Source organism: Perissodus microlepis, chromosome 7 (genome assembly GCF_051167445.1).
Source record: "Perissodus microlepis isolate ML-2025 ecotype Zambia chromosome 7, ASM5116744v1, whole genome shotgun sequence".
NCBI classification, from domain to species: Eukaryota; Metazoa; Chordata; class Actinopteri; order Cichliformes; family Cichlidae; genus Perissodus; species Perissodus microlepis.
In genome coordinates, this window is record NC_140467.1 from 32,494,552 (window position 1) to 32,518,708 (window position 24,157).

At 42.1% G+C, this 24,157-nt stretch overlaps 2 protein-coding genes across 7 annotated transcripts in view; one reads left to right on the forward strand and one right to left on the reverse strand.

The window, feature by feature from the left end:
- Positions 1-3,491, forward strand: part of tjp2a (tight junction protein 2a (zona occludens 2)) — a 36,559-nt gene extending 33,068 nt beyond the window's left edge. For all 6 annotated transcript variants that reach the window (XM_084934691.1, XM_084934692.1, XM_084934695.1 and 3 more), the window contains one exon: positions 1-3,491. In XM_084934691.1, the coding sequence (XP_084790817.1) occupies positions 1-157 (157 nt within the window). In that variant the 3' untranslated portion in view covers positions 158-3,491.
- LOC146383446 (uncharacterized) overlaps positions 3,489-24,157 on the reverse strand; it is a 26,430-nt gene continuing 5,761 nt past the window's right edge. Inside the window, exons 2-13 of the mRNA XM_084934697.1 lie at positions 21,967-23,890; positions 19,494-19,859; positions 18,525-18,564; positions 18,237-18,382; positions 10,134-10,166; positions 9,763-9,849; positions 9,279-9,479; positions 7,928-8,107; positions 6,053-6,265; positions 5,817-5,936; positions 5,536-5,676; positions 3,489-3,973 (exon numbers count right to left, since the gene is read on the reverse strand). Coding sequence (XP_084790823.1) covers positions 3,902-3,973; positions 5,536-5,676; positions 5,817-5,936; positions 6,053-6,265; positions 7,928-8,107; positions 9,279-9,479; positions 9,763-9,849; positions 10,134-10,166; positions 18,237-18,382; positions 18,525-18,564; positions 19,494-19,859; positions 21,967-23,814 — 3,447 coding nt within the window. The 5' untranslated portion in view covers positions 23,815-23,890 and the 3' untranslated portion in view covers positions 3,489-3,901. The remainder of the gene's footprint in view (positions 3,974-5,535; positions 5,677-5,816; positions 5,937-6,052; positions 6,266-7,927; positions 8,108-9,278; positions 9,480-9,762; positions 9,850-10,133; positions 10,167-18,236; positions 18,383-18,524; positions 18,565-19,493; positions 19,860-21,966; positions 23,891-24,157) is intronic.

A 24,157-nucleotide genomic window follows, 5' to 3' on the forward strand; every position in this document is an offset into this window, starting at 1 on the left:
TTCAAGCTCCATCCCCGAGCCACAGACTCCCTCCAGGCCGCCGTACTCTGAGTCGAGAGGACACGAGGACGACGAGGACGACTACCGCCGCCAGCTGGCCGACCAGACCAAGAGAGGATATTACAACCCCCAGAAATACAAAGACACTGAGCTGTAAGGCTGGGAAAGCAGGAAGTGACATCATCACCGATCAAAACTCTTCGAACTTCTTGTCGTGTCGTCAGTTTCAGACACTTTTCGCGTCCCTTGTTGTGCAGAAAGCGTGGTGCCCCACGCACACAAACACACACAGATATCTCTGCTCTACCTTTGCCACTCGCCGTTACAGAAACTGTGCACAGCTGATGTTTCAATGTAAATATTCTGTTGGTGTCTGTGATCTATATTTTATTTTCCCGCCTTTATTCCGGGACTCAGTTTGTGCCTACCGTGTGTCACCATCACACAGTAAAACGCCCAATGTTTGGAAGGATAAGAAGCATAAAAGAAATGTAAACACGTCACTTGAAGCCATTAAAACAGCTGGAGACGTCACATTTTTATACTCCCTTTTTGGACAGAAGAAAAAGAACCTAAAACACAGCAATGCAAATTAACTATAATGGCACAATTGTGTCCTAAATTTAAGGTTCATGCTCTGCTGCTTAGGTCCTCTGCAGGTGGGACACAAAAGTATGAATACATGAAGTGAAACTTGATGAAGAACAGTCGAGGCCAAAAGTTTGGCAGTGGCACAAATTTTTTTTCATTTAGATTATATATGTGATGCGCTTTGAATACTTTTACTGGTAAATTTATGCAAAGAGTGAGTATTTGCAGATCTGCCCATTCTTCATAACATCTGCTGTTTTCTGTGGTTTGCTGGGTATCAGCTTCTGGGCCAAATCCTGATGGATGGTGATCCGTGTCTGTTGACCTTTGAGTCTTGATGGGTTGACATCACTTTTGCCTTGTGACATGGTGACAATGCACCATGTTATTTTCACCATGACATGGTACATACAGCAGCAATCGTCACCAAATTGCTGCTGTATGAGCTGTTTGTTGTTTGTTTGTTTTTTTTGTTTTTTTTAGTATGGTCGATCCTTAAAAAGTGAGTGGACAAACAGGCAGAAGTCAGGATTTGGACCAGGAGTCAATGCCCAGCAACTTCAAACTTCAATAAATTCTGGAGCGGCAAAGTGTGACAAGCACAAAATTTCTGCTACTACCTAAACGTTTGACCATGACTGTAGAAAGATTGTTGTATCACAATATGAAAGTCCCCGGTTTGAACTTCCTGGCTGGGACCTTCAGGTGGGTGTAGACTCTCTTGGAAAGCTCCGGTTCCATGGGTTGACTGTGTTGTCTGGCGCCACCAGTCCAGGGTATACCTGCCTGTCCTCGAGTGATGGATGGAATAGTCTCAAGAAATCATAATAAAAAAGTTTTTCAGGTTTTCATAATTAAACAAAATTAATGTGAAACAACAGAAATAGCTGTTGATCCCACTGAGTTGCCGAATACCATCAGTGCTGCGCGTGGAGCAGGTGCAAACCTTTTGGACACAATAAAAATGTAACAAATGTAAAATTAAAACCAGCTAAAAATACAACTGATGCCTGTTATTAATACACCGTGCAGTTTTTTTACATTGTGATGGTGAATACACGAGAGGCTGAAACTGAAGCGAGCACACGCCCAAATCACTGTTACAGTTCTGTGGACTGCACCTCAGCTTTTTCACCAATTTTGTGCGTTTTTGTGAGGCGCCACATGCTTCGCTCCTCTGGTGTTAATTGTCTTCTAATCGCACCTCCCCTGCTGAACTACACATTCCAAAGTGGACGCCTGCGTCTGCAGCACGCCGCTGTGCAGTCTGGGAAGCAGCTTATTCTCAAGTGCCTTGCAGCTCTGATTTCAGCTCGGGAGATAGACTTCTACCTAAAAAGCACTTGTTTGGTTTTAACTGCTGTTGTAAACTGAACCAAGCAGAGGTTGAAAAGTATTTTCAGTACAGTTACTGCACACTGTCGAAATACACGAGTGGATTTAAACTGGAAACATCTTTCCTTTGTTCTTTGCTTTTGCTTTAGAAGAGCATTGCAGTCACTGAAGAGATGCGAAGTCAGAAATAGGAGATTCAGATGGATTGCATGAATGCAGCATCTGTATCTCATCATTGCATGACATGGAAGTAATAATTACCAAAAGATTGCCCCCCCCCCCCCCCCTCTTTGTTTTGTCTTTTTTTCTTTTTTTAATTTAGGACTTTGGCGAATGCAGGGCTCTTGGATAAGATGGGGAAGCTGTGCAGCTGCCTGTTTAGCATTTCTGTGTTAGACCAGCATGTAAATGATGTCACAGATTTCATTAAAAAGTGTATCACGAGCGAGGCGTTCAGACAACTTGTGATTGAGCTATGTTTCTTTATTAGCTGCTGGCAACCCGAGACAATCACATTTTTATTTTATTTTTTTTTATTGCTGATGGGTTTTTTTGTTGAAAATTTTGAATATATATTCATACACTTGATTCAGTTCAGCGTTTGTGCACTACTGTTTGGGGAATGTGGTGACAATCATGTTGGTTTATCGCTCTCTCTTAAATGTTATTTTATTTTTTTATTTTTTTTTTTGCTTGTTTTGTTTTGTCTCCTGAGTGTTACACAACAGTCTCTTGGGAAAATCTAATAAATAAATGTTTTTTTGTTTTGTTTTTTTACACAAAGTCATATTCAGAGTGTCATGTTCCACCTTTGCTTTTGGGTTGCTTTTGTTTTAGAAATGCTGCTGTGTTGGGCTCATTGTCTTCAGATGTCAGATGGCCTCACATTTGACTCTGATACTTTAGTACAGAGAGGACTTCAAGGTCAGCTCGGGGACTGCAAGATGCCCAGGCCTGTGGCTGAAAAACGAGCCAAAATCATCCCCCCTCCACCACCATGCTTGACAGTTTGTATGAGGCTATGTTTGGCTTTCGTAATCTGGCTGTGTGCATTATGGATCACTTTGCAAGCCTTCTGGACCAATGATAAGATCCGTTTGTTCAGATGAAGCTTTGCAAACCTGAGTTGTGCTGTCATGTTCTTTTAGAGAGAAGACTACTCTTCCTACTGGCAACCCTTCTAAACAAGCCATACTTGTTCAGCCTTTTTCTAACTGAACTGTCATGAACACTAAAATTGAATGTGTTAAACGAGGCCCATGGAGTCTCAGAGGAAGCTCTTGGCAGTGCAGTGAGCGCTGCACTCGCTGACCTTGGGGTGAATCCACTGGCAAGATTGTGACATTGTGTTAAAACACAGCTAATATAGAGGTGGTCACACTTGCTTTTTGTCAGCAGCACGTGACTACTACCTGCCCTCTTTATTCCTACGGAAGCAAGTAAGTGTGTACTTCAATCAGTCAAGTGAAAAAAATGTTCTAAATTTATACTTGAGTAAAGGTCGACTCCACCACTGGTCCAGTTTTAACTACTTTTCAAACAAAAATAAACCAAACATCACAGACTGCTGCCTTTAGTTTATTCTGCAGAATTATACATGCAACCTTTACAACTTCAGCTTTAAACTCTTTATCACTTGTGTCACCCTGACATTTTATAGGTCCAACATGATTAGAGTACATTCAGAGATTATACAGCTATTTAAACCAAAGCTAATATTGGCTCTGTTCTCCACCTAAATATACACAAGAAAATCCCAAATTTCTCTTTGGTCAAACAAAACGTCACATTAACACTCGGCCTAGTGAGATAATCTGCCTTCTGCTGTCACACTGGAGATGTACATGTTTACATGACAGTCAACTGTACAGATTAAGGCAAGTCAAGTGATATCAAACAGGGAAGGGAGAGGAGGGATAAAAGGGATTTAAAACGGAGACAGGCGGGAGTGATGTGTCGAGCGAGACGTGTGTGTTCAGATGTAGACAGGTTGTTCCTGTGCTGTCAGCAGACGGTACATGGCTGCAGGCATCGTCTTCATGTGGATCTGGAGCAGAAAGGAAAAAGTACAATGAGCAAACTAAACTCTCCTTAAATGAACCTTTTCCATGCAAGAATAACTTTTTGTAGAAAATTACAATAGTTTCTTTTTTAAAGATGTTGTCACATCATTTGTTTGTGTTAAACTGTGACACAGTTTAGGCCAGTATCAACCAGGGATGTACTTTGTTTCAGTGAATGCAAACATTTACCTTCTTCAGGGCCCAGAGTTGATTAATCTGTGAATTTTCTCCACTGGAAGGCAATAAATGGTAAATGGCCTGTATTTGTATAGCGCTTTTACTTGGTCCCTATGGACCCCAAAGCGCTTTACACTACACTCAGTCATCCACACATTAGTAATGGCAAGCTACATTGTAGCTACAGCTGCCCTGGGGCGCACTGACAGAGGCGAGAGTGCCGGACACTGGCGCCACCAGGCCCTCTGACCACCACCAGGAGGTAACAGGTGAAGTGTCTTACCCAAGGACACAACGACCGAGACTGTCGGAGCCGGGGCTCGAACCGGCAACCTTCTGATTACAAGATGAACTGCCAACTCTTGAGCCACGATCGCTCATTTGAAAAATATTTTATTACAGAAGGCTACCCTGTTGAATAACTACCCAATTGTGGTGTAGGGGTTTAAGTGTACTTCTGGTCTTGGCGTCTGATAGGGTCTCCTACAGTAAACTGGTCCCTGGGGAGGGGCTAGACTAAGGAAGTCCTAATGAAACTTAAGTCTTGGCACAGCACAACCACTCGTGGAAGTGGGCTCTGGGACCACCTCCTCCAGGCCTGGCCACCAAACACTTAAAGCTCATGAATACACCACTCATGTCTTATACTTGGTTGTGCACCTACTGTACTGGACTGTTGTGCTGAACAGAGAGCTGAGCTGTCCATCCAAGTTTTGACCCCCAGTTATAGCCACCTGTGAAGATCTGGGTAATGACTGAAAGAGTAAGGTTGAGAATTCATGGGGCTGAAATAAGTCTCACCCGTAGGATGGGCTCAGTGTTAGGGACAGGGTGAGGAAATCTGGAATGATCTCATATTCAGTGAGGAGGCAAAACTTTAAAGTTATTGTGCTAGATAAATCGGTTTATGCCGATAGGACCAGGTGGAATTTACTGATTGGTTTTTCATGGCGTGACCCACCCATATCATATAACGGAAGGATTATTTTCAACTGTAAGTCATGCAAAGCTGCCCTAGTAAAGTCCAAGACTTTAAATATGGAGCTGAAAATGACAATAAAGCGTCTCCTTTAAAGTGAAATGGTGCTGTGCTGCACAAAGAACCCTGGGATTACAGCTTTAAAGCCATAAAAAGGCTTTTAATGTGAAATATTGATGCAGGAGGGAAGGCATTCACTGAAGCAAGTCTTTCAGCTGCAGCTGTTTTCCTGATGGAACTGAGGCTGATTTTGAGACAGTTTCAATAATAAATCGAGAAGGCCTATAAAACGGGAATTTACATGTTAAAGATATTTTAGGATACGTCTCAAACATGTTTTTTGCTGCTGAGGTAAATAAAAGAACATATGTGGCCATTTTGAGTATTTACCTCTCCCATGGCATTGGACAGGATCTGAACAATCTTCTCGTGAGGAGTCGCCACGACGCTCTGGCTGTTGATCTCGATGATGCGGTGACCGACGCGGACGCCACCTCTCTCAGCGATACCGCCTCTCATCAGACTGCAGATCTACACAGGAAGGAAGCACAGAGGGATTTGGCTTAGTGGGGACACAGCCGATACCAAATCAAAGAATTTGACAAGAAGGACAATTCATTTAATTTGTTCCCTGCAGCTGCGAGTGAGTTTCAGTAGCTTCAGATACTCACTATGCCATTCTGGACGCTGAAGCCCAGCTGGTATCGGAGATCCGGCCTGCGAATGAGCACCATGGTGACAGGAGGGCACCTGACAATGTTCATCTTGATCCTGGACTGAGACTTGAGACCCTGGGGAAACAGCAAGCAGACATATGAGACAGATCCAGCAAACATTTAAGAACCCCTTCTGCTTGTAAGGGGTTTAAAAAAAGATGAAAGGTGGAAAAGAGAGAGCAGCAGCGTACCTTGATGATGCTCTGGCAGGTGCTGAGAGGTAAACCCACCAAGCTTGTACCATTTATGGTCATGATCTGATCTCCGATGTTGAGTCGGCCAGACTTCTCCGCTGGGCCGGCGTGCATCATGCTAGCGATGATCACTGTGGGGAGGATTGACCCCCAGCCAGACTCCACAATCACCACGCCGAGGATCTCGCCTTTTTGCTTCTCGATGTAAACCTGAACGTGAATATGACCTTAGTTTCTTTAAAGATACCAAATAATGCTCATTTACAGCTTCAAAGTTGCATTTCAGGGATTCTAGTAGAACAAATCTTGTCACTCGCTCTGTGAAACGCTCTTTTAGATTCTGTTGGCCCCTAAAAATTCTTTAAAAAAACTGAAACTCCCAATTTGCTCTCAGTGGAGTCGGATATCTGCTATAACTCTGTGAGGAGGGGCTCAGGCTTCCGAGAGCTCTCAGCCACATAAGGGAGCGGATCTTTGTTAGTCTGAGATTGTTCCAAACAAACAGCCAGATGACTTGGATAATGAAGCCTGGACTACAGTGTTTTAGGCAATTTAGCAGCAAATAGCTGTGGAATCAAACTCAGATATAGAACGTATATATGCATAGCTGTATGTGTTAATGAAGCCTCAAGATGGACGTCTTAGTGCTTTAAATCCAAATGTGAGGTGTGTCTGAAAAGTGAAGGAGCACACCAATTTCTCAATCACACAGTAAAACATACCTTTATCCTAATTTTTACCCTAGTGTGTGCCATAAATTACAAAATTAACATCCCGTTGTGTTCAGTAAGACCTGAATGTGCAACTGAGACCACAAAATTCTCAAGAAAGTGCTTAAAGAAAGACTTAAGGGAGCCAAAAGGCCATTATCCCATAGACCTCCCTATAACCGGACGCCCCCTGCTGGCCACTAGATACGAATGCAGGTTTATGGCACTTCAGCACTGGCTTCAGTCTGTGAGCTAAACTGACATCCACCTGAACACTGGATTGGATAATCTCAAACAGGATGTAACATTTAATCTGCTGCTTCTGCAAGCCACTTTGCAGCCCACCTTCAATTCATGTCCTCCATTTCGTACTCCTCATGCTGTTTCTGACTTAACTAATGATGCAATACAATACAATACAAGTTTATTTGTATAGCACATTTAAAACCAAGGGTATACCAAAGTGCTTCACAACAACACCATAAACAGATACGTCTGTTTTCACTAATGCTGGGAAATTTGCAGTTGCTCTCAACCGTTATCCTTTCCACATATGTGCATGGAGGGGCAGATACAGTCAAATAAAACTTCCTGCAGGTTTTGATTAAAAGCGTCCCCTCTGTCTTTTTTGTGGACTTTATATCAAACTAAGATGTGAATCACACCAAAGAAAAAGAACTTTACAGAGACACTTTGGACACATATCAACAGTCACCTTCACCAATCCAAATCTACCACAGTCCTCCCAGTTCGGGCTTCTCGCCGCCAACCACACAACTCTGAAAAATGTGAGATGACAGCAGGCAGCGAAAGCAGGGAGGAGGCTCTGAGGTCAGAACAGGTCGAGCATCACAAATTCACCTTTATACTCAGGTTAGGAGTTTGCTCTTTTTAATAAAATGTCATCTCTCAGTACAACTGTCATGCAGCTGTGACTCCTAAACCAGATGCTCATGTAACAGCACTGCGAGGCAAACTAACAACACAATGAGCAGGAAAAACATTAATAGCCTGACCTGAATTAAAGAGATGTGTTGCTATTTTTATCTGAAAGATTCATCCATATGCAGAGTGGAATATTTTTATCTTGCGAATGCAGACGTGTCCCTGTCGATGATGATTAAAACCTCCCGACTGTGCCGCCACCTGCTGGCTGACTTACGTCTCTGCAGTTCTCCGACTTGGAGAAGTGGATGAGGTCGTCGTTGTACATGTCCTGAGTGTTGAGCAGGTCACTGTACTCCCTCTGGCTCAGGTCCTCGGGGTCGATGCCGTTGGCCCTGAGGAACTCCTGGTAGGCGACGCTGAAGGACTGACCGATGGACTGAGCGATGAGCTGAGCCTGAGAGAAAGAGATCAATCACGGATAATAAGGAACAAGAACATTTCACTACAGCTGTACCTTTAAAGACATTCCCCACCCTAAAAATAACATTTTATTCTAAAACCAAATCCCAAAAGAACATATAGAATTTTTAAGCTCTCCCACTTTTTAGTTTTTAATTTTGTCCATAATTAATATTGGATCGGTCCTTTATGAAATACAAATATTTTCTTTCTTCTCAGGTTAAGGCTGACATCAGTTGTGCTTTTAGAAACAATGGAAGCAGATTTAAACTGCAAACTATAAATAACTCTCCCCTTTAGAGCTATTTTAGTGTTATTTATCCAATCAGATTTCTGTTTCTGTTTCTTTCTATTTCTGAGTATAGCTGTGGCTCAGGAGGTAAAGTGGGCTTTCTACCAATCGGAAGATCAGTGGTTTGGTGTTGAACCCTGGGTTTCCCTTAAATGCTCCTTCAGCTCATAAAGGCAAGCCAGATTTGACCTGCCACTGAGAGTTTATGAAATTCTGATGAAATAATCAGCATGGAAGTTCTTCAAGGTGTCCAAGCCTGAAGGATTTATGAGTTAGCAGTAGGTTACCTAGCTAGTAGATGTCTAAGGGTTATAATACCATATTTTGGCTAAAGTTGATTTCTTAAAAAAGAAAGAGAAAAACTCTGAAGGTAAACTGAACAGCAACACTTGGAGGGTTAGTTGACATATAGTGATCTGCTACATGATGGTTAGCTGCAGAGCTATGGTTAGGCTAACTTAACACAAAAGCACCAGAAACACATAAGATGAGAATTAAATTGTTCTCAATAAAAGTTCATATTGGAGCTCCTAATGGAGAGACAAATACCATTGTACAGCAAGAAGACAATGCAGAAACAGACCAAATTTAAGGCAAAATGCGATGACCCATTGATATACTAAATTACAATTACATTTCAAAGACTTTTACAGCTGTTTTAGGGGAAATTTAATCTAACATGTTTTCAGACTTAAGAGGCAGATATCCTGCAGTAGATTACTTAGATAACTTTTATGGCCTGCCCTACATCAAAAGCGAAAAAGACCCTACACCCTAAAAATAAAAAGGTGATCCAAGTTGAATTTGGAGTTAAATAAAATCAGATTTTGAGGACCACTGTTTTAATCATTGACAAAAACCACTAGTAACTCACATCCTCAGACTCAAAGACGTGGCAGATCATTCTGTACAGTCTTCTGTCATCTTGGGTTATGGTGGTTTGCTCTGCTGTGCTGTCCAGGTTTTCCTGTGCGCTGCGGGACCGGACCATCTTCCCTCGGGCCATCAGGACCACCATGTTACCAATGTCAGCTATGTAGGAGATTGTCCTCAGGGGCAGGTCCATTAAACACTCCTGGTAACGACAAATACACGAGTCACTTGTAAATACAGGCCCTGCATAATAAAAATAAAATGAATAATAAATCAAATCTAGTTTAAGAAAATAAATAAAAAACAAAGGACCTAAAATTGAACCTTGCGGTACACCACAGATAACGTGAGCTTTAAATGATGAATATGATGTGGTAGCTGCTAATATACTAAAGGTTTTAATAGAAGTATGGAAAGTGTTGCAAGGGAAATTTGTAATTTTGTGGTGTTGATATAAAACAAAATAATAAATGTTATGTTTATACCTGAGTGTCAGCATTGAGGACCTTGATCCTTTGTGTGGACATGAATAGATCAACCTCAGCAGTGGATGGAGCCTCGTCGTCGGGGCTCTGCATAGCCGAGGAAAGAAGTGAACAGAGGAGGCAACAGGTTGATAGAGAGCAGCAAAGAGAGTAGAGCGGGCGCCACGATTGTCCAGAACCTCCAAATCTAACAGCTGCTCATGAGATTGACAAAAGCAAACAGTCACGTCTGGTCTAATCTGCACTCAACAAACGAATAAGACAGAGACAATTGAAGCGTGCATGGCCATTCTCCTCTGTCGTCATCCCTGGCCACAAATTTTGCATAATGCATTGCAATCACAGATAAGCAGAATGAAAAACAAACTCACCTTCTTCCTGTTCTTCGCCTGTTTCTGAGCTGCCTGCAGTGATCAGAAAGAACAGCAATTCAGAAATACAAATCAAGGCAGCAGTGATTTGAGGAAAAAGTGGACAAACACAAAAACTAACCGGATCATGCACTGTAGACTGCCTCTATTCCAAATGCCAAATCAAGGGACACAAGAACCTTAAAGGGGTATGTTGCGTGTGCTTGTGTGTGTGAGAGAGAGGACAGTGATGTTACTGTCTATCACATTTGACAACAGTGGGATGCCAGAGGCGTTTGCAGCAAACATTATCAAAAGTGTTCTCTGCATCAGTGTGACACAAACGACCCTGAAGAAAGACGAGCGACCTCATGTGTTTGCAGCAGATGCCTCATCACAACTCGAGGTTTCCAAATGCTGCTGTGTCCACCATTTGCTCTTTAAAAAAAAAAAAAAAAACTAAAAAATCCAAACCTGTCTGATCCCCTTTAGAGATCAAGGATTTAGTCTGTGAAATCAGAAGGCTCATTGTGTTTATGTGGACTCAGACTACAGTTGATTTAGCTTAAACAAAAATAAAGGTGGCTCTAATATGTTATCCAGTTTGTGTAACCTTTATTTTCGTCCAATTCAATTATATAGCATCAATTTACACCAACAGTTGCCTCAGTGGGAAGGAAAAACTGTTTTAACAGGAAGAAACCTCCAGCAGAACCAGACTCAGGGAGGGGTGCCCTGCTGCCGTGAGCAGCTGGGGGTGAGTTCAGGACAAAAGGAGACAGGACAAAAGACACACTGTGGGAGAGAGAGTCAGAGTTCATTGATTGCTAATGATTAAATACAATATAGAAGAAGGCTATAGGCCACTGAAAAAGTGGCCTATAGCAGCATAACTAAAGGAAGGTTCAGGGTCACCTGATCCAGCCCTAACAATATCCTTTATCAAAAAGGAATGTTTTTTAGGGCCAAGTACAATAACCTCAGCTTTGTCTGAATTTAGAAGCGGGAAGTTAGAGGTCATCCAGGTGTTTATGTTTTTAAGAGATGGTTATAGTTTAACTAACTGAATTGTGTCATTTGGTTTCATGATTAATAATGCTGGGTGCAGTGAAAATGTATGCATGTTTTTCTCTTAATATTACCAAAGGGACGCATGTATAATGTAAAAAAGTACTGGTCCCAGCACATAACCCTGTGGAACTCCATTATTAACTGTTGTATATGAAGAAGACTTCCCACTTACCTAAACAAATTGAAACCAATCAGACAGATATGAGTCAAACAATTGCAGTGCACTTCCTTTAATACCAATGTGTGTTCTACTCTCTGTAGTAAAATATTGTCATTAACAATGTTAAATGCTGCACTGAGTTCTAACAGGACGAGCATAGAGATGACTCCACAGTGAGAAATCATAAAATCATTTACAACCTCCAGTTGCTGCTGTTGCAGTGCTATGGTGAACTCAAACAGACCATTCATCTATTTAACTCTGAAAAAGATGTGAAAGTAAACATAGCCACCCTGACATCAGCCATTACTTTGTGGACTCCACATTTTGCCACTGTGTTGATTATTTGTAGCCATAGGAAACCATATTTGTACAGGAGAGTTCCATGAAAAGCTTTGTTAGCAAAGCTGCATCTATAAACTAATTTCACAGTAGAAAAATGTTTGTGAATCTGAAAACTGCAGCTCATGTGTCGATTCTTGTGCCATTCCTGATCATTTTTAATGGAATATCATGACTGATATCATGGCTTGTTTGTGCTCCAGAATTGGTGCACGAGCCACCGTGCTGCCAAATCACAGTTACAGTCACAACAGTTGGTATGGGATATTTTCCACAAATCCCTCTGCCCACATTAAATTAGGAGACACTAAGCATGCATGTGGACGACAGCCTCACACAGAAACAACAGCGGTTTATTTCTAGAGATTACAAGTGATTGCACTGTTCAAATGTTAGACACAAATGGATGAGAGGTTAGGTAACTGGCACTAGCCAAAATTGATGACTGAAAATAAAATCTAGAGTCTTATGTTTCATGTGAAATAACTACATTTTAAAAAGTGTTTTTACCATTCACCACATAAAGCATCCTTGTTCAGCTTTGGCCACTAGAAGCAGAGTAGAGCTTTCTGGCTTAACTTTACCTTCAAGGAGTATAGACAAGAACATAAAGTCTGAAGATGTTACAGCTCCAGCAACACATGCAGCATGAAGAAGAGCTTCATTACAAAACCAGGAGTCATCCTCACCCTGATGAAATGCTGATTAAGTAATAAAGTTAAACTTCACACTACAAGCGCTGCTGCAGCTTTAACCTCTTTTTGTCTGCTGCAAACCAGCCCTCCATTAAATACGACACACACCAATATACCAACATTTCTGAATTAAAAACTATTTACTGATAACTCTATTATTCTACTATAACACACACACAATCTCGGTCTGTTTGTCTACCAGCACCTTGTACAAAACCTAACTCTGCAAATGGGTACTTCTTAGGCTTCTTGAAGGTTCCTATCAATATCAGATATTATGACACCATTGTGTTGCCTAGTAACCACCTACCAACAGGCTATAATTGTAATGTTTGATATCATAACAAGAGGCTCTAATTTTGATCCACAAATGTTTAATGATGCACGGTACATGATGGCGCCATCACGCTGCCTGGCAACTACCAAGCAACAGGCTGAATCTACTCATTTTTAGCATTTATGCAGCCATAACAACATATGAAAGCATATGAAAGCATTTTCATGATCATTTTCATTTCATCATGAACAGCAACAGCAGCACAAAGATGCTAAACTGCTGTGGTGTGGGCATGTACTAGTAAAGTTATCCTTCAGCTATTTAATTTTTGGTAAACAGTCCCCATGTGGATTCTATGCTTAACTTTTACTATAATTAAAATAAATAAATAAATAAATAAAATTAATAACAACAACAACAACAACAACAGGAACATACAATTTGAAAGGCTCCCTTTGAAAGAAGGTGTTTTTAAAAAAATGAAAAAATGTTCTTGTTTTTGATAACTAATAAATATAACAATACCTAATTAATAGACTCCTTTTTGCATAGTTAAAAACTTCAACCATATAGTTGACAAGATATTTAGTTTCTACGCCACATGGGTGATGTCAGTGAGGTTATTTCCATTTTTTAGTACACACTCTATGGACTTGATATTTAATTTTTCAAGCCTTCTTTAATCAGACATTATATTATAGATTATTATGTACAGCACAAAAAAAACTGTTATCAGCTACAGACACTGAACCTATTAAGTTGATCTAGTATCAGTTTTCATATCTGATCTTTTCATTTTCTTCAGTAACTGGAGCAGCTTAAATGCATAAAGCCACCGTAGAATCAACGCTTACTGTACTCACTTTGCATGAAATGCAATTTTATAGAAAATGTGTGTGGAAGAGCTGCACGCACACACACACACACACACACACACACACACACACGACTGAAAACAAAGTCAGTTTTACAGAGAGCTGTACAGGTTTTAAAAAAGCCACAGCATCAGATTTAGCATCCTTACAGTCAGCTCATCCAGCTTACTAGACAGAAGCCTGTCTCTCTTTTTCTTTCCCATTCTAACAAATAAAATGACTCATACATCCCCATCATCAGCTCACAGTCTCTGACCTTCTCCCTCTCTGTAGGTTTCTCAGACATTAACAGAGGCGACGTCCCCAAACTATCAGTCAACCATCCAGAGAGGAGCGCAGAGCCGGGCTCAGCTCCTGTCTTCCTCCTCCTGCCTCCAACTTACTTCTTCACAAAGCTCACGTCTCACTACTCATCTCTCACACTCAGATGGCTCTACGTTTGAATGCCACGCTGTCACTGGGAGCCATCTCACTCCCTCCCTCCCCGACACCACCTCCATTTAACTGACTGCATTAGAAAGAAAGGGCTAATCTGTTTTTTTTCTCATGTTTACAGTAACACCAAAAAGTCACATTTAAATTAACATCCTCTTATTCCTTATCCTTTTATTACGTCCCCATTTGCGTGATCCCTATTTGACATCATATACTGTGACTGAAGAATAAAGTGAGGTCTCCTAGCCTCATAGCACAGTTTATATAACATCCAGTACTGCTGAGGGGGGAAGCCTGTACGGCTCTGGATCAGAAGCAGTGATCTGTGGTTGATTCACTGCACACGCACGCACACACACACACACACACACACACACACACACACACACACACACACACACACACACACACACACACACACACGGGGACTTTTTGCTGTGTTGCCCACTGAGGACTTCTGACTTTAAAGACCCAAATACACAGCAAAGCTCAGTTCCATCTCCAATGATGCGTCAAGGCGCATTAGAAAATGCAGCTCTGAATCAGGGCACTGTGGCTTTAATATCTGAAATCCTTGATGTCTATTTTTCCAGCATGTAAAACATTTTGGTGCCCAAAGACATGTTGACCTTACCTCAAAGGAAATATCACCCAGAATGTGATAAGTGGGGATTAATTTACTCAAGACACATTTTTGTTCATCAGTCACCGGATAAACACAGGAGAATGCACAGATGTCTGTTAAGTAAGATAACACACACTCCATAACTTAAAAACACTCAGTGGCCACTTTATTAGATACACTGGCCATTAACACAAATGTCTAAGTAGCTAATCACATGGCAGCAACAAGACGGACCGCTAAAGGTCAAACTGAGCATCAGAATGGGGAGGAAAGGTCGATTAAGTGACTTTGAACGTGGCGTGGATCATTTTTCCACACGACCATCTCCAGGGTTTACAGAGAATGGTCCACAAAAGAGAAAATATCCAGTGAGTGGCAGTTCTCTGGCTGGAAATCCCTTGTTGACGTCAGAGATCAGAGGAGAATCGGTGAAGTGCTTCAAGCCAATATGAAGGCAAATGCTTAACTCAAATAGACACTGGTCACAACCAAGCAGAATAACCTTTATGAAAGCGCAACGCATCAAACCTTGAAGTAGATGAGCTACAGCAGCAGAAGACCACACCGAGTGACTCTCCTGTCAGATAAGAACAGAAAACTCAGGCAACAGTTTCTAAAACCGGATGACAGAAGATTAGAAAAACATCTCCTGGTTTGACGAGTTCCAATTCTGCAGTAATATTTGAATGTTCAGATTAAAATTTGATGTGAACAACATGAAAACATGGGTCTGTCCTGCCTTGTATCAGTGCTCCAGGCCTGCAACGGTGGTATAAAACTGTGGAGGATACCGGAGGATAAGTTTAAAGCCACAGGCTACCTAACCATGTCAGTACCTTCATCATCACAGGGTACCCGTCTGATGGATGCTTCCAGCAGGCTAAAGCACCATGTTACAAAGCTCTGCTCATCTCATAGAGGCTGGAGCCTATCCCAGCTGTCTTAGGGCGAGAGGCAGGGCACACACTGGACAGGTTGCCAACCTGTTACAGGGCTAAAATACAGAGACATACAAACATTCCGATGGGCAATTTGGAGTTGCTAGTTAACCTAACCCCACGTCTTTGGAATGTGGGAGGAAGTTGGAGAGAGAACCCATACAAACACAGGGAGAACATGTAAACGCCACACTGATGGTGGAAATGAACTCAGGACCTTGTTGCTGTGAGGCCCTGTATTCATGGTAAAACAAGAAATAATTATGACCTCTAGGGAACATTTAGTTCCTTTGAAGTCTTAAATTTACTCACAGTCAGTCACAAATTTTTTTTTTTTTTGGTCTCCTCACTCTCTAAAACTGGCAAAATCAACCTCATCAATCCGCAAATGCCATGAACGTGTCACATGCGCACGTTAGCTCAGCAGTTACAGATACACAAAAATTCTTGACTCATCCAAGTTATCAAATGTGAAACAAAACATTTTTGAAATGGCAGTCAGTGCAACGTCGTGAGTAATATACTGCAATAACAGGCTCTTTTGTGTCTGCGGTACACGCACTCTGAAGTCCAGGCGAAGCTGGGATGTGTCACCATGTCAACCAAGAAAACATGACTTTAAAGGAAAAGGTAAACCATGATCCTTCTCTAAATCTAACTAAGCTGTTTTTAGTCATAATTAACCCATTTTAATTAATAACATATTCAAAATAAACCAGCTGATGTTTAGGACTCGAACTGGTCTCTCATCACTCTACCAACCCTCTTGTTTCACCCCAGCACCCTTTAAAATTGAGCTTTTTTAATTTTGCATACATGAGACCGAACACACGTTGTGTTCAGGGCCACGAATCAACAGATTCCACCAACAGATTAGAGGTTGGGAGTGTTTTACTGTAAGGTTCCCACATAGCAAGCAGGTCTGGCCCGGATCTGGTATCAAGCCGGCACTGCTGGCTGACTTCTGGCATGTAAAGACATATGTCATCCAGATATGGGCCAGGCCTGGCATAGATGGCACTGTCTATGTGATGGCATGCCATATCTGGCTCGATTGTGGTTTGGTTTATTCTGGCCCAGGCCCATAGAAAACAGGTCTGGCCCGGATCTGGCATCAAGCTGGCACTTCTGACTGACCGGTGTCATGGCAGAGTGTATGTCACCCAGATGTGGGCTAGGTCTGGCAATGATGGCACTATTTATGTTCCTATTTTCCTATTTTAGTTAGAAGACCCAAATGCCATGTTGCAATACTATACTGCTATGGTAGCCAACATTTCAAATGCAGGTTTGTGAGTGTACATTTTATCCAAAACCTAGTGAGGGTTTACTCATCTTTGCCAGTGAGTGGCTGTAGCTCAGCAGGTAGAGCAGGTCACCTACTGATCAGAAGGTTAGTGGTTTGATCCCTGGCTCCTCCAGTCTGCATCTCAAGAATGTGAATTTGTATGAATGTAGTTAGGAAGCACTCAGTGTAGAGGAAGTGTGTGATTGGGTGAATGTGGCATGTTGTATAGAGCACTTTGAGTAATCAAGGAGAGTAGAAAAGCATTATATAAGAATCAGTCCATTCACTGTCTGAGTCTTGCCATGTTACTTTTGCATGTTCTGGCACATGTTGTTATTACATGGCTTGATTAAGGTATCATTACATTACATTACATTAGGCTGAATGGCAGAATGACAGATAGTCAGATTAACAGTATTTTGTCTCTATCTTCAGGTCTTACACGCTTACATATACACACACAGTTGCTGTCCCTCCATTTAGAAAGGCAGAGGCGTCACGGTGTGATTATTTTACGTGTAGTTGTTTTTTTTCCTGTGTAATAATATTCAACATTGCTATCAATACATTTTTCAAAAAATGCCTCTCTGTACAAAATGGGTTTAAAAACATAAACAGCTGTAGGATCCTGTTTGTCTGTGATTTAGACAGGGGGAACAAATCATGGCAGGATCAGCCTGATATTATTTGTATCCCACTGTAACTTTACTGTATAAAGAGCTAACATCTCCAATATGTCAGGAGTAGTTAGTCATTACAACAAGTGTTTGTGAACTAAAAATCAAGAATGTGGGATACTGTTTGTCCGTGATTTAAACAGCCCAGCGCTGCTCCAGACGAAGGGAAAACCAATTCTGCAGGGGAGACCTACCTCGGCACTTGTGCAGGTGAAGCCAAAGGGAAGATTTGCTTCACCATATTTTCTAGTCTTTGGCTTAGAATGAAGTTGGTTTGGAAACATATTCAGTCATGCTTCATCTCCTGCTTTGCGTTTGTGGAGGCGCCCCGTGCTAGCAGTGTCCAAGTGTTGTTGGGTTTTTTTTTTTTCCCCTTTTCATACCACGCCCACCCTGCAATGGCTCTGCACCCCCCTAGGGGACGGACCCCACACTTTGGGAAAGTCTGCCTTAGGGTCATGTCCAATTTCTATGAAGCTGGAAAAGATCTCCGTGATTGTTAGTCCAATACCAAATAAATATGTGGTTACCCACTGCAGCATCTGTGAGTTTTTCACTCACATCTTGACATTTCTGGTTTTATTTTAAATATAAACCCCTCTATAAGTCTTATTTTACCCTAGATAGGCCTTAATAACAGGTATCTGTTACATAAAGAATAGTTACAAAGGGAAAGCCACATTTTTTTCCTGTTCATATCCTTTCACTGTGATGTGAACACAGAATGAAACGTGCTCTTACTCGGACTCTGCTCATGGCCTCTTGGGCCTGCTGCATGCGGGCGCTCTTTGTGGGCGTCCTCTCTGACAGCAGGTGGGTGCAGCCCATGTAGGTCGCTGCAAAGATGATGCCATCAATAAGGTCTTCAGGGTCACACGGTCCCGGGACTGCATTTAACAAGATGCACTTGTTAGAAAAACACACATAAACGCTGCATATGTACATTAACATGTTTTCAAATAAATATCTGATATATGAGAAATACTAAACAGAGGTTCAGCTGAGAATAAAAATATGATTATCACTCACCGTCTACAAACGTGGGAAACTGTGGAAGAGATCTGCGAATCTGAGAAGGCGCAGGAAATTTAAAAAAAAACATTTATTATTTCTCCTCACACGCTGCAGGTCTCCACTGACTCATTCACATTCAGATGAACACCTTATAAGAGATGCAGGCCTTTGCAAGATTTATCATCACCCTAGAGTCTTACTGTGTTTCTACGATGGCATTTTAGATTCATTTAAGGGGTCGCAGGAATGTTACTGGAAAGAACTAGAGATAAGAGCAATATGCTATAAATATGGTGGAAGTTTTTTTTAACCTTTTTTTCCTTATTGGTAAATTTTTATTCGTAAATTTGCAAACTTTCTTATAGTAAATTTGTGTGTTTATGTCTTAAATATGTGACTTTTTAATCTATTTGATTTGTGAGGGGTTTTTTTTTAATATTTTTTCTCTCTCTCTCAAATGTTCTCAAAAGTTTTTTTAGTTAATTACTTTATTTCTTATAAATTTGTGACTTTTTAAATCTCTTAGATGTTGGAGTTTCTTTCAAGTAAATTTGTGGGATGTTTTTTTCTCCTACATTTGTAAATTATTCTCATAAATTTGCAACATTTTTCTAGTAGATCTGTAAGTTTACTTTATGTCAGTTTTATACATTTAGTTTTATACCTCATACATTGGCAAGTTTTCCCCCATAAATCTGAGATTATTTCTTGTAAATCTGCATTTTATCTGCATTACTGAGTTTCCTTTCTCATAACTTCTATGACTTTAATATGACCTTTTCTCAGAATATTATCCCTCCTTTTCCACAAACCTGCACAGGCTGTAACACTTTTTCAAACACCCAAAGATCTTTCTTAGCCTTATTATGACCCACATTTATAAAACTCATGTGACATTTATTCCAAATATCAGTCGGTTGTTATCTACAGAAACTTAATACTGGGTAAAACAAAAAGCTGCGTTTTGGTAAGTTAAACTCTCACCTCCTGCACAGATGGCTTCTGAGGAGGTGACTGTTGCTGAGCTTGAGTCTGTGGCTGTTGAGAGGGGAGCTGCTGCTGCTGCTGATGTTGACACTGTTGATGCTGATTAGGCGGCATGTGTGGGTACGGCTGTGGCTGGGTGTATGTCTGCGGTGACCTAGCGGCATCCCTCTGCTGTGACTGGTGGCCTTGTTGGTGCAGGTGGTGGTGATGGTTGTGCTGGGACTGTCCAGTGTGATAACTTTGGGGATTGGGTGCTCTAGAAGAGTGATCAACCCTCAGGGGACTGACCGGATCCCGAACTGGAGCTGAGGTGTAGCAGCTCGGAGACTCAGAAGCTGACTCAGAGGGTGAGTGAGGAGAAGACTGTGGGAGGGGAAAAAGAGAAACAGGAAAAACCCCTGTGAAACTGCAACTCGATACAAGGGTCAGGATGAAGCATTAATACGTGTACCATAAAATCAAATGAGAGCTAGCAATGTAAGCTAACTGGAAAGGATAAAAAAAACTTTATCAGTGCAGCGCTCCACAGAAAAATCACTTGATGACATCAGTCAAGCCCTAAAGACAGTCTACTATGTTTTTTCTTATTTATGGAATTTGTTGTTAAAATGAGTGCAGTGTGATTGTGGCTCAGCAGATAAGAGTTTAAAAGTCCTATATACTGTAAGTACCAAATGTTCTATTTAGTGGGAGTAGATATCCCTTATATCAGGGGTGTCAAAAGTAAGGCCCAGGGGCCAAAATTGGCCTGGCAAAATTTTAAACTTTTAAACTGTAACATTTTCTAAGAATTAACAAAAACTCACAGGACAGTCTGGGCAACAAACTACCAGAACTACTACTATAATTTTACACATTAATCATGTAGTTTCACTGGTCCAGCCCACTTAACATCAAAGTGTTGCTGTATGTAGCATGAATTATGTAATTTAAAAGGAGTCTGAAATCCCTGCTTTATATAGTGATCTCAGGCACAAAGCCCCACCCACGCACTATTCAAACTTTCTGTTTATCAGGGGCAGCCAATCAGAAGAAAGATGTCTATAATGACTGGACAGACAGCAGATGAACTGAGGGGCTGGACCATGAATATGGATTATTTTGCACTGTGAATCATGCAAAGCTGCTCTAGCAGAGTCCAAAAATACAGAGGTGGAACTGAGCCCAACAGATCCCCTTTAACACTGTGGAAAATAAACAGCAGTAATACATAATAATATTTTAAAATATATTTTTCAAATACCTATCACTGCTTTAAAATGATCTTTATATGTTTCTCCATCTTTGTTCAGCACCAGCCTAATTCTGCTCTGCCCCCTGCCTCCTGTTGACATGCTAGGCTAGACAAAACTCCTATCTCAGCTAAGTCGCGCCAATATCATGAATTAATACTTTACTCTGTGCCATACCACCTTACCACCAGGTGCGATAATTAACACTTTGAGGCACACTCAAAAAGACGATTCTTTGCTAACGTGAACATGAAGGATTAATTTTTTTTTTAGTAAAATGCAACTGAAATACACAAAATTAAAAGTTTATTTATTCAAATAATTAATCATTGAGGGAAAAATGCTTGGAATAACTGAATGAATACCAACCAATCGTATTTCATTTGACCAGATTCTATTAAATAACATTTTTACAATTTATTTATGTAACAAAATTACATGTAATCACATTACTTAAATTCAGAATTTTGGCATAAATAATTTGAGGGCACATGAGTAGTAGTGCATCATGGATTTGATGTGCTTTCTGGTAGGGGTATATATAAGATTAATAGTAAAGAACTCAAACAGACTTGGACAAAATATTTCATGATTTCAACTCTGGTGACTATGATAGATACCAGTGGCTCTATAGCAGTGTGAGATAATATTTACTGATGCTCAAGTTTCTCAAATATTTGAATAGTAATCAAATTAATAAGAAAATAAAATTGTTTCTACAAGTATTGCTTTTTTTATGTGCACCTGGTAGTATGTAGCTCACAATCTATTTGAAGACTACCATATAACGACAAGAAAATGCATCAAATGTGTATAGAGCTGATAAAATATGTGTGAAACATGAAATTAGATGCTACTGATGAAACAGAAGAAGCATGAAAATAAATAAAAAAAATCGGTAGAGATGTTAAAAAGTCCTGAAAAATCAAAGAAAATGAGGCAAAAACCAAGAAGCTGCAGGTCTTCTATATCTCTGCACTGTCATGTGATAGTGCGGTTGGATGGCTTCCTGTACTTAAAATGCTGATCCCTAAAAAGATTCAGCTTTCTGTTCTGTTTCTGTTTAATGACTTCTATATTTATCTGCTGCCATCACGAGAGAAACCTGCTCACTGTGGAAAAACAAAACAGCAGGAACATGAAAATAAAAAGGCTAAACTGATCTACTCCCCTGAGTCGATCAAACTGCATCTTTCAGTCTGTTGTGAAATTAATAAAGTAACTGAAGGGATACTAACATGGCCACCTGTAGTCTGCAGGGGGTACATATCCTCTGTGGGGCTGACCTCCTGTCTCATCACCCAGATCGGCTCCACAGGTTGGTCAGGTGTGTACGGGGAGCGCATCGTCTTCGTCTTCACCCCCTCAATCGCCTCTTTGATGTCTTTAATCGCTAGGCTAATGGCGTCACCTGAGCCCTTTGCACCTTCTGTATTCTGCTCATCCTGGGCCTCGCCTGAACTGCTCAGCCCAGATGGAGGGGTCTTGGCTTGGGTTTCTGGCTGTCTGGGTGGCTGCCTGCGGTTTTTAGTGACAGGGCTTTGATCGGCACTGCCTCCCTCGCCATCAGACTGACCGTCATAGTGGTGCAGCCGGCAGCCAACAGAGCGATCCAGAGGGGAGCGCTGTGAGCGCCGGTCTCTGGCCTGCCTCGGGACATGATGGGAGCCCTCGATGGGGGAGGGCAGAGCTCCTTTTTGTACATTCTCCTGTCTGTGGGGGGTAAAGGGCTCTTGGCGAGACTCTTGGTGGCCCCTGTTAGCCTTGGTCCTCTGACTGGCCTGCCTGCGAGGTTCCCTGTTTGGCTCAGGGTAGGAGGTCTTAAGCGGCTCGGGAAAAGAGTTGGGATGGGGTTTTGACTCTGAGTATGACTCATAGACCGGCTCTGAGTAAGACTTTTGGTGGGACTCTGTATAAAAGTCTGCATAGGTTTTTGGATAAGATTCAGAGCAAGAAGTGGAGTGGGACAACGAGCATGACTCAGAGCAATCCTCATCCTCCTCTTCTTCTGGTGGCAGGTCATTATCGGGTAGAGGGCTCATACTGGCATCCTCACCGAAGTGGTCCAGCTGGGGGAAAGCTGGAACATCAGGGGAGGAAGGAGGAGTTGGTGAGTGAAGTGGAGGCGGGCTGTGGAGAGGTCCATCCATACTGAGTGAGGCGGCACTCTCCGTGTCAGAGCAGAGATCTGTGATTTCACTTCCCTGAGCTGAAGGATCCTCCTCCACATTGTCCATCACTCTCTCTTCATCCTCCTCCACCCTCTCAGCATACTCCTCAGCTTTCTCATCATGCCCGCAGCCAGAGTGACCTTCTCCTGGGCGGTGGTCTCCATCTTCATCCCCTACCTTCTCCTGCTTTTGATGATCCTCTTTAAGATCTGATTCCTGCTCACACTCCATTTTACTCTCCTGGAGATCTTCTTCAGGATCATCAGGAGGAGCATTGTGAGTGTCAAGCTGTACTTCACGGGGTGCAGCACCAGATGCAAGGTGGGTGGGTGTAACAACAGCAATGGGAGTCTGGTGAGAAGATTCCCTGTCCTGTGATTGGTCCATTACAGGATCAGCTGTGGATGATTCCTGCACCTGTACCTGTCGTGGACCTTCTCTCTCTTCCACACCTGGTGAGGAGTCCTGAACCTCTCTGAATGGCTGCCGCTGTCTGTGACTTCTCAGTCTGGGGTTAGGGTCACCGTGACGGCGGTAGCGAGTGACGGCAGCGCGGGGTTGCTGGACAGGACGTGGGTCAGCATCCTGACTAACCGCAGCTGGGGCAGAGACCGGACTCAGAGGCTGACTTTGCCCTTGCCCTGATGGAGGCCGGCGGCGGTGCCGAGGCGGTCCACGACCTCCAGGTGGGTGGTGGTGGTGGTGATGGTGGTGGTGATGGTGAGGAGGAGGGTGATGGTGATGATGGGGATTCAGTTCCCCATCCTGGTTGAGCATCTGACATGGTCTCCAGGACCGGCGTACAGGAGGGTCTCCAGTGGTCCCATTGGGCTGCCTGCTCCTCAGAGGCCCTGAGACCTCCTTGTGTTCCTCGCTGCCTTCCCCCGTTGCCTCTCCCTGATACTTGTGGCTCATGGCTGGGGTATGATTCGAGCCCAATTTTCAGAACATGCTCCTCTTACTGCCAAGAAAAGCCAGCTCAGGGCACAACCTGGGAGAGATGGAGACACGACATAAGCAGGAAAATTATTAAAGGGTAAGGATAAAACATGAAGGCTTTGAAGCCTGAGACAAACGGGGTAAAAACTATATTAAAATAAATTTTTTTAACTACTTTTGCTAATGGATAAGTGAGAGAATAATAATCATTGTGTTGATATAAGGACTCACAGATGCCATTAACATGTTTGCCTAACATCTAAAATAAAATAATGGTGGCTTTGGTGATCACCCCTAGTTTGCACTGCGGGTCTCTGCT